The sequence below is a fragment of the Mus caroli genome, chromosome 17, assembly GCF_900094665.2.
Source record: "Mus caroli chromosome 17, CAROLI_EIJ_v1.1, whole genome shotgun sequence".
Taxonomy (NCBI): Eukaryota; Metazoa; Chordata; class Mammalia; order Rodentia; family Muridae; genus Mus; species Mus caroli.
This window is the reverse complement of record NC_034586.1, coordinates 47,597,610-47,612,259: the sequence shown is the minus strand read 5'-3', so window position 1 is coordinate 47,612,259 and position 14,650 is coordinate 47,597,610. Positions and strand designations below refer to the sequence as shown.

Below are 14,650 nucleotides of genomic sequence, written 5' to 3'. Positions count from 1 at the left end.
TACAATTTGTAAAACACATGAAACTGAAGAAGAACGAAGACCAAAGTNTGGACACTTTGCCCCTTAATAGAATTGGGAACAAAACACCCATGGAAGGAGTTACAGAGACAAAGTTTGAAGCTGAGACGAAAAGATAGACATCTAGAGACTGCCATACCTGGGAATCCATCCCATAATCAGCCTCCAAATCCTGACACCATTGCATACACTAGCAAGATTTTGCTGAAAGGACCCTGATATAGCTGTCTCTTGTGAAGCTATTCTTGGGCCTAGCAAACACAGAAGTGGATGCTCACAGTCAGCTATTGAATGGAACACAGGGCCCCCAATGGAGTAGCTAGAGAAAGTACCCAAGGAGCTAAAGGGATTTGCAACCCTATAGGTGGAACAGTATGAACTAACCAGTACCCCCCAGAGCTCGTGTCTCTAGCTGCATATGTATCAGAAGATGGCCTAGTCAGCCATCAGTGGAAAGAGAGGCCCATTGGTCTTGCAAACTTTATATGCCTAAATACAGGTGAACGCCAGGGCCAAGAAGTGCGTGGGGGGTGGGGGGGTGCGGGAGAATGGGTGACTTTTGGGATAGTATTGGAAATGTAAATGAGGAAAATACCTAATAAGACAAAAGAAGAAAAAAAAACTCAGTAACCTGCCACTCTGTACCCTGCTGCACTCTGGAGGGTCCCCCAACCTCCTATCTCCCGAGGTTGCCTGGTTCCATTCTCTCTGCTGGCCCTCAGGGCTTCAGTCCTTTATGTCTCACCCAATAACATATCAGATGCCCCTCTATCCCCCTACCCCCACTTCGTCCACTTTCCCTTCCAGGTCCCTTCTCCCTCCCCACTTGAGATTGTTTTCATCCATCTCCCAAGTGGGACTGAGGCATCCTCACTTGGGCACTTCAGCTTGTTGACCTTTTTGAGTTCTGTGGAGTTTATCTTGTGTGTTCTGTACTTTGGGGGGGAATGAGTGGTACTATCCACTTATTAGTGAGTACATACTATGCATATCCTTTTGGGTCTGAATTACCTCACTCAGGATGATATTTTCCAGTTCCATCCATTTGTCTGCAAAACTCGGGATGTCTTCATTCTTGATAGCTGTATGGTATTCCATTGTGTAAGTGAACCACATTTTCTGTATCCATTCTTCTGTTGTGGGACATCTGGGTTGTTTCCAGCTTCTGGCTATCACAAACAAGACCACTATGAACAGAGTGAAACATGTACCCCTGTGCCATGGTGGGGAATATGTTGGTTATATTCCCAAAACTGGTATAGCTGGGTCTTCAGGTAGATCTATTTCCAATTTTCTGAGGAACCTCCAGATTGATTTCCAGAGTGGTTGTGCCAGTTTGCAATCCCACCAGCAATGGAGGGGTGTTCCTGTTTGTCTACATTCTCAACAACATGTGTTGTCACCTGATGTTTTGATCTTAGCCATTCTGATTGTTGTAATCTGGAATCTCAGGATCATTTTGATTTGCATTTCTCTGACTTTGAACATTTCTTTAGGTGCTTCTCAGCCATTTCAGATTTCTCTGTTGGGAATTCTCTGTTTAGTTCTTTACCCCAGTTTTTGATCAGATTGTTTGGGATTTTGGTGGTTAGCTTCTTGAGTTTTTTATATATTTTGGATATTGGCCCTCTCTCAGATGTGGGGTTGTAGGCTGCCAATTTGTCCTATTAACTATGTCCTGGCTAAATCTACAAGGGCTCTGCAATCTCTGTGTGGCCACAGCTTTCTGTGCTTTGCCTGGTTCCCACCCTGGCTCCAATCCCTTGCTGTTATAAATTTTTTACAGTCATGTAACTACACAGAAATAAAAATCCAAAGATAGGATCTACATATGAGAAAGAATATATAATGTTTGTCTTTTTGAGTCTGTGTTATCTAACTTAATATAATACTCTGTAGTCCCATCCAGTTTACTGAAAATTTCATAATTTCATTTTTCTTTGTGGCCTAATAAAAATTTCTCTGTGTATTTGTTGCACATTTTTATTACCCATGTATCTGTTGATGGACATTTAAGCTGATTCTATTTCCTTGTTCTTGTGATTAGAACAGTGGTATTATTATTTTTTATTGCATTACTTTCCAACTAAAAAGATGACCTAATAAAGAACATAGAGATGGCATGTATTCAGCAATCCTTCAAGAAGAGAATAGGAGAGAAAGATATAGGGGCACTGATGGGGATGTATCAATCAAGCATGGGTCTCTCCTTCAGGAATCAGTGTTGTTTTTCTACTGGGCCATGGCTGCATCTATGAAGAGCAAAATTACCATGTGCATTTGTTTCCTTCGGTTGTTTAAACACCACTACATTCAATTCCTAAGTGAGGGGAAAGATTTCTGTCTGTCTTGATTTCCTTTTTAAATAGAGTGTCTAGAAGAGGGCCTAATGCATAGTAAGCCTCTAAACAGATGTCTGTTGGAGAAAGTAACTGAGGAAACGAGGGCCCTGAACAGGAAGACTAGGGAAGATGAGCTGTGTGACTGCAGTAGAACTCATCTGAGAAGGAAGCCCCAGGCTGGTCTCATAAATAGACTAGTTTATAGGTGTAGAAAACAGAAAATGAGAAAATGCCGTAGCAGGAAGAGGAAGAAGCTTGTGTGCTGTGGAAGAGGAAGAGTAGGAGTAGGTCATGATAGCCAAAGTGCACGTGACTGACAAACTCAAACCTGGAGTAGCTGTGATGGGCTCATAGAGACAACAGTAGTCTGTGGCAACACCCAGCTCTACCCGAGAGTCCCTGAAGCAAAGAAGGAGGAAGAGGGCTTAACAGGTTTCTAGTTAGACCCACCTTCAAATGAATTAGAGTAATGGTGAAGGTGAGGGCACTGAGTGCATCTTAAGCGAGTAGTTTAGGATGTATAAGCAGGGAGCACAGCCTGGAAATGAGTACAGGGTATCTATAACAGCAAGGGATTGGAGCCAGAGTGGGAAACAGGGAAAGCACGGAAAGCTGGGGCCACACAGAGATTGCAGAGCCCTTGTAGATTTAGCCTGTATGGCCAAGTTAGTGAAGGGAAGCAGGTCACTTACCAAATTAAGTTGAGGAAGGGAAGATTTTATTTGGTTTACCGTGGGTACCTCATCAAGAATCATAATAGGGAAAGAAGAGTAGGAAAAAAAAATAGAGAGTAACACACCAAAACCTGAAACAAAGAAAAGACAGGAAAGCAATTTTTAATCAACCATTTATTCAAGTAACAAGTATTTGCACACATACTGTATTGGTCAGTAAATCCCAGAACTTTGAATGTCTCTCTAGATTGAGGGAATTTATTGTGATGACTTATTGTCTGTAGTCCAATTAATGCAGCAATGCTCAGCTATGAATTGGAAGTCCAAGAATCCAGTAGTTGCTCAGTCCCACAAGGCTTGTTGTCTCAGCTGATCTTCTGTACAAGTAGGTTCAAACAGATGTCCTGGCAAGTAATGCAAGCAGTCGAAGAAGAGTCTTTCTTCTTCCAATGTCCTTCTGTAGGCCTCTAGCAGAAGACGTGGCCCCGATGTGAATTACCACACCTGAATCTGGGACTTGCTTTTTCAAAGGCTGACCTTGAGCTCAGAGATCTCCTGTCTCAGTCTCCTGGGATTAAATACATATAATACCTTGCCTGGGCCTAAGTTTTTCATGGCCACAATGTCTCAAGATCTCCATGCCAAGATCCAGGTCAAAAACTTGTGTCTTCCAGCCTTAAGATCTGGATCACAGTTGTGCCCTCCAATTCTGGATTGTAGTTCATTCCAGGTATAGTCAAGTTGACAACCAGAAATAGCCATTGCACATATTTACCAAGTTACTACTATTTATCAGATCATGGTACACATATGGCAGTGTTAAATGGACCTAGTGAGTATGTAGGTGCATACCATAAAAAGGGGAAAGATTTTTATGGAATGGTTTGAAACAGATACAGGCAGAGTGTGGTTCCCATCTTACAGCTGATGGGGGCAAGGGCAATAGCATGTGAAGAGGGCAGGCTTCGGGGAGACCTGGCTCATCATCAAGGACTGAGGAGACAGCAGGAGAGGTGGGCATAAACAAGGCTGGGCAAGTGCACGGGAAGCAGAAATGATTGGGTGAAGTAAGAGTTTTGCCCATGGTCAAGAACCAGGAGGAAGGTGCACCAGGGCTAAAATCAGCATCCCAAGTAGAACACTGTTCTCGAGTTCTTGTTGCAAACCCATCACTGGATTCCAAAACTCAGTGCCCTATTGGGCATCCAGTGTTAGGATGTTCATACACTGAATAGTTGTCTTTATTCATTCTTCACTGAACATCGCTGTTCACAAATCCCTCTTACATGGCTCGCAGATTTCACTGAGAGAAGGGAACATTCTTCCATTCAGGACACATTCTCCCAGGGCCTCTGTGGATAGGCTTGAAACGGCTGTAGTCATCTTAATGTGTAAAATACTCACAAAATATTCATTTATCTGTGGCAAGTGTCTGTCATTCCAGCAGTTTTTCAAGAAAATACATATCCTATAAGATAAGGATTCAAAGCTTCCTAGTTTACAAATAAGGAAACCTGTTTTGGTTTGAATTTTATTAGCCCCACCACCCTCAGAGAGGAGAGGAAGGAGGGATGGATGGACCCACAGGCAGACAGACAGACAAACAGACATTGAAGTCGTAACTCTTGGTATATCAGAGTGGAAACTAATTCCCAGTAGATTGTTACAGATACAATTCATTATGATGAGGTCATGCTACAAGCTTAGGCCAAAAAATAATTAATGTATTTTGCATTTTCAATGTACTGTGTATACTTGACCTTCCCAAAAGTCTTCATGTGAAGACTTCAGGAGTGCTGATTTTTTTCCCTACCATTAAGTTTTAAGTCAACATTAAGTATCTGTCCTCAGTTGCTCCTAGCCTTTATTTTCTAAAGCTCATGAATTTCACTAGCCTGGCTGGGGGTCCTCTTTGTCTCCACCCTAACAAGGCTAGGATAATAGGCATGCTTACCAAACCTATAATTGTGTGTGTGTCTCGGGGGGGGGGGGCTTTAGGTTTGGGGTGTATTTAGTATTTGTACTTTGGTTCTAGGCATATCTTTTTTAAAAAATATAAAAACATTCTAACTTATGACATAAGAATAACCTGTTCTTTATCTTGTTTGCTATTTGACTTTAGATGTTTTGTGTTGGTTTACTTTTCTGAGATAAGGCTATATTATACCGGAGCCTAGGCTGGTCTTGAACTCAGGGGAGTCCTGCTTCAGCCTCCAGCGTGCTGGGACCATGAGCATGATCTTCCTTTCCTGGCTACCTGTTGGTTTTCTTAGTCAGAAAGTCTCTCAGCTATATACAGTGCAGTGAACCATCTGAACTTCTTATGTCTGGAAAAGTTTCTTATCACTTCTGCCTGCTGCTTTTGTTTTTGTTGTTGATGGTGGTGATGATGGCTTATGGTTTAAATTCCATTTTACTTTTTAGTAAATAGTTAATGCACAGAGGTAAGAGTTATGTTTCTGTGTGTGTATATGATATGCATTCATTAAAGCAGATAACTGTCATTTCAGTCTCACTTTCTTATATTTGAACTGTGTCTTGAGCTCCATAACTTGTCTTGTTTCTTCAGTGAACTAGAACATGCTGGGATGTCTCAAGATACAGTTCCCTGTTCTTTATCCATTCCCTGGCTGGGCATGTGTGGCACTTGTGTCTTCTTTGTGGCTCACATGCCCCTCTTCTTTATTGTGTGCTGGTTCTCAGCTTTCTCTTGAGCCACTAGCTGTCTGTATGCCAGTGCTTCCATCTGTCCTACCTCAGAATTTCTGTTTTCCATTTAACAGCATGTTCAACAACATACCCTAGCTACAAAATTTCAATACAGATTGAATTTGTCTTTTCTAGAAATCCTTTACCAAACTTAATAATTAAACATAAAAGCTCTAAAACTACGTTTCAGTGCATGTCTGTGTTGAGCACAGTCCCAAGTCTTGATTTTGAAGGAGTATGTGAGTACTCCTTGACTCCAGGTCTCTTCCCTCTGATAGAAAACATTATAGCCACGTCAGATACAGAGACTAACGTTAGTTACAAATGCTGTTAATGCCATTTATATCACTATATAACTTGGATTAACAATCTTTGGCAGTTTCTCTAGCAGTCCATAATAACAAACCTGTTTTAACATGGTTTGTGGGGTGTAAGTGAGGCGGTAGGAGTGTTACTCATTTATGGGTGTGCTTGCCCATGTGGAAGTAAGATTTCAAGCTTGTATATCTTCTTCAATAGTTTTTCCACCTTATTTTTTAGAGTCTCTCACTAAATCTGCAATTGTCATTTGAGCCAGAATGGCTGGACAGCTGGTTCCTGGACTTACTTACCTGTGTCTACCTCCCAGCACTGGGTTTCAGGTACCCAGCAGCACCCAGCTTTTCTATGGATGCTGAGGAACTGGACTCTAATCCTGAAGCTTATCCCTTAAGCCCTTTATTCACTGAGCATCCCATCAGCTCCTGCATTGTGGTTTTGTAAGAGAAGTTCTAGTTCACAGCAAAAGACAAAATCTGTCGTAGTCATTGATCTCCTCACCTAAAGCCTCCTCTGCTGTCAGTGTCCCACATCTGATGCTTTCCTTAGAATCCATAAACTCACCCTGACATGTTGCCATCACCCTAAATCCACAGTTGAAGTTAGGATTCAGTCTTTCTTTGTTCCTGATAATGACCTTCATTTTCTTTTTTTTTTTTTTTTTTTTTTTTTTTTTTGGTTTTCCGAGACAGGGTTTCTCTGTGTAGCCCTGGCTGTCCTAGAACTCACTTTGTAGACCAGGCTGGCCTCGAACTCAGAAATCCGCCTGCCTCTGCCTCCCGAGTGCTGGGATTAAAGGTGTGCGCCACCACGCCCGGTATGACCTTCATTTTCATGCGAGGTCCTGAACACCTGACGTGGGGTACTTTTGATACACAGAAGTTTACTGTGACTCACAGGTATAGAGGTCCAAATTCAAAGGCAGGCAAGCACCAGCAGTTTATCACACTAGAACCTAATGACAGAAGCAAAGAAGCAAGTGAAGAGGCAAACATGTTATCAGGAGCCAAGAAGGGGAGAGAGGGAGCCTGCAGAAGACGGACTACAGGCCTAGGTCTGTCTGAATTACTATGATAATTTGCTATGATGAGACATTATGACCAAGGCAACTCTTATCAAGGGAAACTTTTAGTTGTGTGTTTGCTTACAGATATTCCATGGTCATCTCAGGAAGAAAACAAGCCTGGTGCTGCAGCAATAGCTGAGAACTTTATATTCTGATCCTTGGGCAGGAGAGAGAGAGAGAGAGAGAGAGAGAGAGAGAGAGAGAGAGAGAGAGACTGAGTCTGAGTTTTTGAGCCTCAGAACCCGCCCTTGTTGACACACCTTATTGGCCCAGTCTATTCCAACAAGGCCACACCTCCTAATCATTCCAAACAATCCCACTAACAGGGAGCCCAGCATCCAAATGGATCAGCTTCCAAGGCCCATTCTATTCTACCACAGTCTCTTTCAAAGCTATAACTCCTTGATCTCATGACCTCTCACCAGACCATCTCATAACTAATCCACCAGTACTAGATTCAAAGCTTTTTATATGCACCCTTAGGGAGGTACCCCATTAATATTCTAGTAACCATGAGGAAATCATATGGAATTTAATACCATAAAATTCCTATATATTCTATTAGTTCATTCCCTCTCTCCCAAAAGCTACTAGAAAGTATTGATCCGTGTACTGTCTCCATTGTTTTTCTAGTATGTCATATATCTAAGGTAACCATGTGGAACTTTTCAGAGTGGCTTAATTAGCAATGTGCAGTTACATTCTTCCAGTTTGTACTTTCCTGACACGTACAAGGTATAAGGATCAATGATCCCTGCTGAATAATCTTCTCTGTTGGCTTAGGTACGAGAGTGTGTTTATTCTTTCATCGCTTCCCTGGAGGACACTCCGTACAGTAAGGATTTCCTGTAGGTTCCTTCCTTTTACATCATCATTTTATGTCAACATCAATCCCTTCAGAGCTACTTAGTGTCCACTCAGTATTATCATCTACTTGCCTCCCTTTCCCACCTCAGGTTTCCTTAAAGGAGTTATCCCAACATTATGCCATTACCAGCCAGCTTCTTTGTTGCAAACAGTATTTTTCACTTCCAGTGGAATATGAAGAGAAATTTGAGAGTCTTCTTAGGATTGAACTCAGTATTTGAAACAAAACTGGACTTTAATTAATGTTTTCTTAAAAGAATGAATGAATGCATGAATGCATGAATGCATACATACAATCTAACTACATGTAAAGGGTACTGTTAGCCCTTCTTTAAAAAAAATTTTTACCTGTGTTTATCTATGTTCATAGTCTATATCTGTCTTTATCTCCATGTACATATATGCTATGCCACACGTCTTGAGTTCAACCACACAATTTGTGGGAATTAGTTCTCTCCTTGTACCAAATGAATCCCCAGGATCAACATCAAGTCATCAGACACGGTAGCAAGGGCTTTACTCTGCCTACCCACCTTACTGATCCCTGATAGCACTTCTTAAGAGCAGTGCCTACCTACCAACCATTTCCACTGAGAGTTGTTATTCCTGACTAAGGTATCATTTAGACCCCGTAATCACATTTAAATGAAAAGTGTTCCAGAGGTCAGCCCTAAACACCTAGACATATGAGCAACACTAAATGGACTTGGCAGATTGTATTTAAGTGTGTGTGTGTGTGCGTGTGTGTGTGCCAATAACAATTTAAGAAAAGATTATGAATTTGAAGGGGATGGAATAAGAGGGGCAGAAATTTTGTAAATACAGTGCTTGTGAATGAAATTATCAAAAAATTTGATTTTTGTTTAATCCACTCATTTGGATCTCCTACGTTTTCAAGGAAGGACTTCTTTATGTGTCCATATATCTTTTGGATTAAAGATTAAGCAAGGAAATTCTGAAGGGGGTAGAAATGTCCTGGTCTGGCTGTGTCACTCAGCAATAGAGCTCTTGTCTGGTACAAACACTGCTGTATGAATTACTTCTCTATTGCTGTGATACAACCCCATAAGCAAAGCAACAGAAGGAAGAATGTATTTTGGGCTTATGGTTCCAGAGAGGTAATAGTCCATCACTATCACAGCAAGGAAGTGTGGCAGCAGGCAGGCCGACAGCAGAAGCAGCAGAGTTCACAAGAACAAAGCAGAAGCATGAGGGAACTTGAAATGGTGCCATTCTGTACGTTCTCAAACCTTGCCCCAGTGACAGTTAAAGCAGTTTTCAGAAGGCCTCTGCAATAATCTTCGTTGTGTTTTGTATGTAGACACCCTTGTCCTGATGTTGTCTGCTAAGATGGAGGGAAACATCACACACTGCTGAAGGCCAGGGTTTTCAGTTCAACAGTCCACAGGATCCCGTGGCCTGAGCATTTTGTTGTCTACTTTGCACTACCATGTCCCCATCTATAGAAGAGAGTGCATGGTTGGGCTGCTTTCCTTAGAGGGGAGTAGGGGGCCTTTGTGGATGGCATGCAATGTATGACAAGTTGCTAGTCATATATTGGTTACTGAGAGGTGATAGCTATCATTCTTAATTTTAAGGTCATTAAAGAAAGTCTACATTTTGGTTTTTGGTAATTTTCCATCTGCCTCATTACTCTGAAAAATTGTTTCTCTGTATAGAATTAAATAATTTGGAGAAGATTATATATAGCTAGCAGTGAGCTATATTGCTATCAAATTTCTCAGTGTAATCACCTCTCTAATAGTGCCACTCCATAAGGGCCAAGCATTCAAACACATGAATCTATGAGGGCCATTCCTACTCAAATCACTACAGTACTGGTACTTGTCAGAGACATACTGAGCACGAGGGTGGATGCATAGCCACTGCCTGTACCACTGCCATAGACACTCTTGGACCATTACTTGTCAGTTGCTACTAAGACACAAAGAAAGAGACTCTCCAAACCCTGCAGTTCATTCAAGAATAGCAAAGGGGTACATCCTGGGATACAATGCTACAAGATGCCACATACAAGAGGTGGCAGGCCACCACAAAAGTGTTTTGAAACAAAGAGCACTGGTTATGGCGCTTCTTTGGTATTTATAGCAGTTACTCAGAGAAATCTTTATTTTGTTCTACAGCTTTAGGTTGGTGCCTTCTAACTGGAAAGGCTGTTAGGGCTTTTCATTACCAGTATGCATATAAAAAGAGCCTTTATATGGGGGTGCATGCCTTTAATACAAATACCCCAGAAGCCTAAAGAGGTAGATTCTGTGTAAGGCTAGCCTGGTCTAAGCCAGTTAGTTGTATGGCAAAAACATAAAAACCTGGAAAAAAATATAAAATACAATGAGTTTTCGATTCTACTTCCATTTGAAGGAAATGTGTTTATGCTTCATTGTGCTTTAAAAGCAGAATACTGAAGCAGTGCTCTGAGGAGGTGATTCGGGGAAAGTTAAAAATAGTAAATACTTTGCCATGTCACTATTGCATGCTTTGGTAGAATCAGGATTAGGTAAGGATCAATACTGCATTCATGTTTTTGTTTTGTTTTGTTTTGTTTTGTTTTGTTTTGTTTGTAGGAGACAAAGTTTAAGGAACAAAACCTCTGGGGACAGAGTGCTGGCCTAGCATGTACAAGGCCCTAGGTTCCACTCTAAGGACTATAAAATGGAAGAAAGGAACTGGGAAGCTAGGGAAGGAGGGGGTAGAGAAGGAACATAGCTAAACTTTTATTATGTCAGATCCCTGCTGCCTTGTTTTTCCACAAGTTTCTATAGCTTTTCTGCCTACCTAAAATTGGGTGGTGTTGTCAAAGTATTATAAAAGTACAGGTTTTTCAGTAGTAACTTGAAAATGGTATTGGTTGAAGGAACAAGATTCAGGCTCCCCTCATGTTACAGTATATCAATAGTCTAAATATCTGGCATGTAATAGGTGCTCAAAAATGTTCATAGAGTTGAGTGAGATGTCTGTGAATAAATGTAAGAAAAAATTGTCAGCTACTTCATTTGTTCTAAAGTAGAATATTAATTCATGGTGTCTTGCCTTCTGTACTTTGTATATTCTCATAATTTTAAAATTATGGTAACAGGATTATTGTACTGGTTCCTCCAGATAAAACCCCAAATAACTAACTATTCCAGAGACTCAATAAGGTTGACCTTTCTGGTTCATTAACCTACTGTATTAGAGTAATGAGGTTAAGGGGCTTGATGCTGACATTTGTATGCATTATACCATTTGATTCAAAGCATTATTTTTAAAAAACAGCTTTATTTAACTATGTAGAGTACAGCCCCTGAATTTCAAATCATGCTACACCAAGGAGTCACTTTGTGATATGAACAAGTAACTTACCCTCTCCAGGTATCGATGTGTGTGTGTGTCATACAAGGAAACTCATCCTAGGCTTATAATTCAATGATGTTCAGCATTAAATGAGATAAGGCTCATAAAGTTCTAAGCCTTATCTCTTTCCACAAAGCCTTTAAGATTCATCATCACCTTAGTGGTAGAGTTTGCATCTTGGCCTTTCCAAACTTGCATTGTCTTCAGAGCAAGGACTTCTTTGTTGGCCTCTATAGCCTGGCTTAGCTTGGGACCTTTACACTTAACAGTCACTTAACAAGTCATTGCATTGAATGATGTGGGTAGTTTTCTAAAATCATTAAGTTGTTTTCTAGAAACTAAACTTTTTATGTTGTAGAGGTTACCCCAGCAGATCTTGAGTGTCACTTTAAATAACTTGAGAAGACTCAAATGGAATCCTCAGATTCAGATTTGAGTACTGCAGCCAAAATACATCCATAAAACCCTCCTGCATTTTTTTTACAAAACAGGTAAAATTTATTCCCTGGCCAGGTACTAAATTTGAATATCAGCATTTGAGAAAATAACTTTTTGAATTACCAGATGAATTGATTACCTATTTATTTAAAACTTCATTGCTTTAAATGAATACTGTTATATAAAGCATTATACCATTATAGCCTCACTTTTTTAATTTCTAAAGGAAAAAATGACAGTAGGAAAGTGGATGTAAATATGGAAAAATGAACAAATAAGAGGAGTCTGAAGAGCCAGAGCAGGTAGGGAAAGAGAGTGCTTTACAAATGAAAGCAGATGTGTGAGATTACAAGCTGTCAGATCACAGTGTGAATGAGGATGATAAAGGAGTTCCTTACATAGTTTATAATTATTCATTTTTCCCAGTCTAGTCTCTTTCCATAGTATTCACAGGAGGGAACATGGTACAAACCTTCCTTTAAAAGTGGCTTCTCCAGCAGCAGGAAGAAAATCTGAGAAGCAAAGTCTTTCTGACTCACTATTTTGTCTTTTTTCCTCTGAATCATACTTGTGTTCCTGTGGAACGCTTTTCAGGTAACTGATTAATGAACAAGAGTTAGTTACAGCTGCAGGGAGCTGTAACTGTAAAGTTCTCTCACAGTCAGTGTTACAGAGGTCACTGTGTCTCACAAAACACAGGTCATTAATGGGCCCAACTGTGACTGCAGTGACTGATGGATAAGCAAGAAATGGAAGACTTTACCCAGACCTGTCTTTAACAGGTGTGTGTAGTAATCGCACCCATAGTTAGGTTGGTTTACACCAGCTGATCACAGAAGGTTTTCACTTTTTCTCACCCCAAATCCTATGTAGACACTCTCACTCTCTCTCTCTCTCTCTCTCTCTCTCTCTCTCTCTCTCTCTCTCTCTCTCTCACACACACACACTCTCTCACACACACACACACACACACTCTCTCTCTCTCTCTCTCTCTCTCTCACACACACTCTCTCTCTCTCTCTCTCAATTTCCCTTTACTTTTAGAAAAAACAAATAACTGTAGAAAAGTATAATTTGATTTTTGTATTATGTAATACACATATAAAAATGAGCATGGTGTAAATTGTGAGGCATTAATAACAAGGTAAGTACTATTTTATTAGAATTTTTAACTGCTTCCCCATTTACAAGGTTTGTGTTAGTAATTTCTCAGCAGCAAAGTTAAAGGTAGTCATTGAAATGACAACAAATATGCACACATCTAAGAATGTATTTATGTTGCAATTACCACACCCGTGCCTGCCCCCCTCCTTGCTCCACTCCCTGTGGGTCATGCTGGCTAGCTGAAATGTGCTGAGCCAGAGGTCTTTGGTGAATATCTCTTCTTAGTACAGACTTTAGTCAAATCACCTCAATTATTGCATCACTTGCTTTGGCTCTCAGATATTTTCTTAGACTCATCATAGTGCACATATTTTAAACAGAATTGTGTCTGAATCTTTTTTCCCTCTTATTTAGTGATTTCTAGTAACTATCAGACCTGTCTTGGCCTTCTGATGCATTATCCAATCATCGGGGACATACACTCACTGATACTGAAGGCCCTGTTCCTTAGAGACCCAAAGGTAAGCTTTCTTGTGGAAAACATACATAATTTTTTAAAGTTGTGTGAAGAATCAAATCCTCAATCTGATGTATTCCTAATGATTGTTGTAAGCCAGAGTTCACATATCCCATTGGCCAGTATGTTAACAAGTGAGTTCAGTGGATATTGTCCTAAGAAACTGCACCCCAGCAGGTGCCCCTGTTCCTCAGCAGGTTGTCTGGATCTCCTGTCTCTCAGTTAGCTTAATAAAGACATGGGAACACCTGCTTCTTCAGCCAGACTTCAGTCTTTGATAGCCCCTCACAGGGGATGACTTAATTCAAGTAGGGCTTCTCAGGCCACATAGAGTCAAGAAAAAAGAGCTATACTAAGGACTAAGCCTATAAGAATTTATCAGGGAAGTCTTGCTCTCTTGCTTCTTGCCCCCTTGCTTCCACAATCTCCCCATTCCCTTCCCCACTCTCTCCTGTTCATGTCCCCTTCCCCCCTCTCCTGTTCATGGCTGGCCTCTGCTTTCTTCTCTCTCCTCTCTGCCTTTCTCTGCCTCTGCTCCTCTCTTAACTCCCCTCCCCATGCCCTAAGTAAACTCTATTCTATACAACAACAACAACAAAGGATCACTGATTTAGGATATGAAAGTTTATGTGTGTATACATGTATTATTCTATTGTGTAGCCTACAAGTCACGTAATGAAGACTCAGACAGACCTGAGCGCTCATCTCCTTATTTGAATATAAAGCAATTCATTAAAATTTTCTTCATACTTCACAGAAAAAAAATGTGCTCTTTTACAACTAATGCTGTATTTCTTGAAAATAAGAACATTTAATGATCTTAAAAAAAAATTGTGAATCCTTGCTGGTTTTGAGCCAAACAAAAATATTGGATGAAGAGTGAGAGAGAAAGCTTCAAATTCGAGGATGAGAATGCCAGGCTCTGGATGGTAATCCCAGCCTTTGGCTCTTTGGAAACTCTCCCAATAGTCATGTTGGCAGTTGTCAGACTGTCTCTGAGTCAGTCAGTCTGTCTGTGAGTTCTGTTGCCAAAGCTCTGCCTGTTCATCTTGAGCATCCAAATGTAATAGAAATCTGATTCTAAAGGATTTTTTTTTTAACCTTTTTCTGGTTGGTGACATTAACTTTGGGTATATTTTCTATTATATTACTTAGAAATTTCTTTACCTGTTGTTTATAGAAATATTATCCTTTATTAGCATCTCTGTTATACAAACAATGTTATAAGCATGAAAATAAAATC

The 14,650-nt window shown here is 40.5% G+C and overlaps 1 protein-coding gene across 3 annotated transcripts in view; it reads left to right on the top strand.

Annotated features, from left to right (window-relative positions):
* The window catches only part of Tbc1d5 (TBC1 domain family member 5), a 463,147-nt gene that overhangs the window by 319,634 nt on the left and 128,863 nt on the right, over nt 1-14,650 (top strand). For all 3 annotated transcript variants that reach the window (XM_021186156.2, XM_021186155.2, XM_029471255.1), the window contains exon 15: nt 13,305-13,411. In XM_021186156.2, the coding sequence (XP_021041815.1) occupies nt 13,305-13,411 (107 nt within the window). The remainder of the gene's footprint in view (nt 1-13,304; nt 13,412-14,650) is intronic.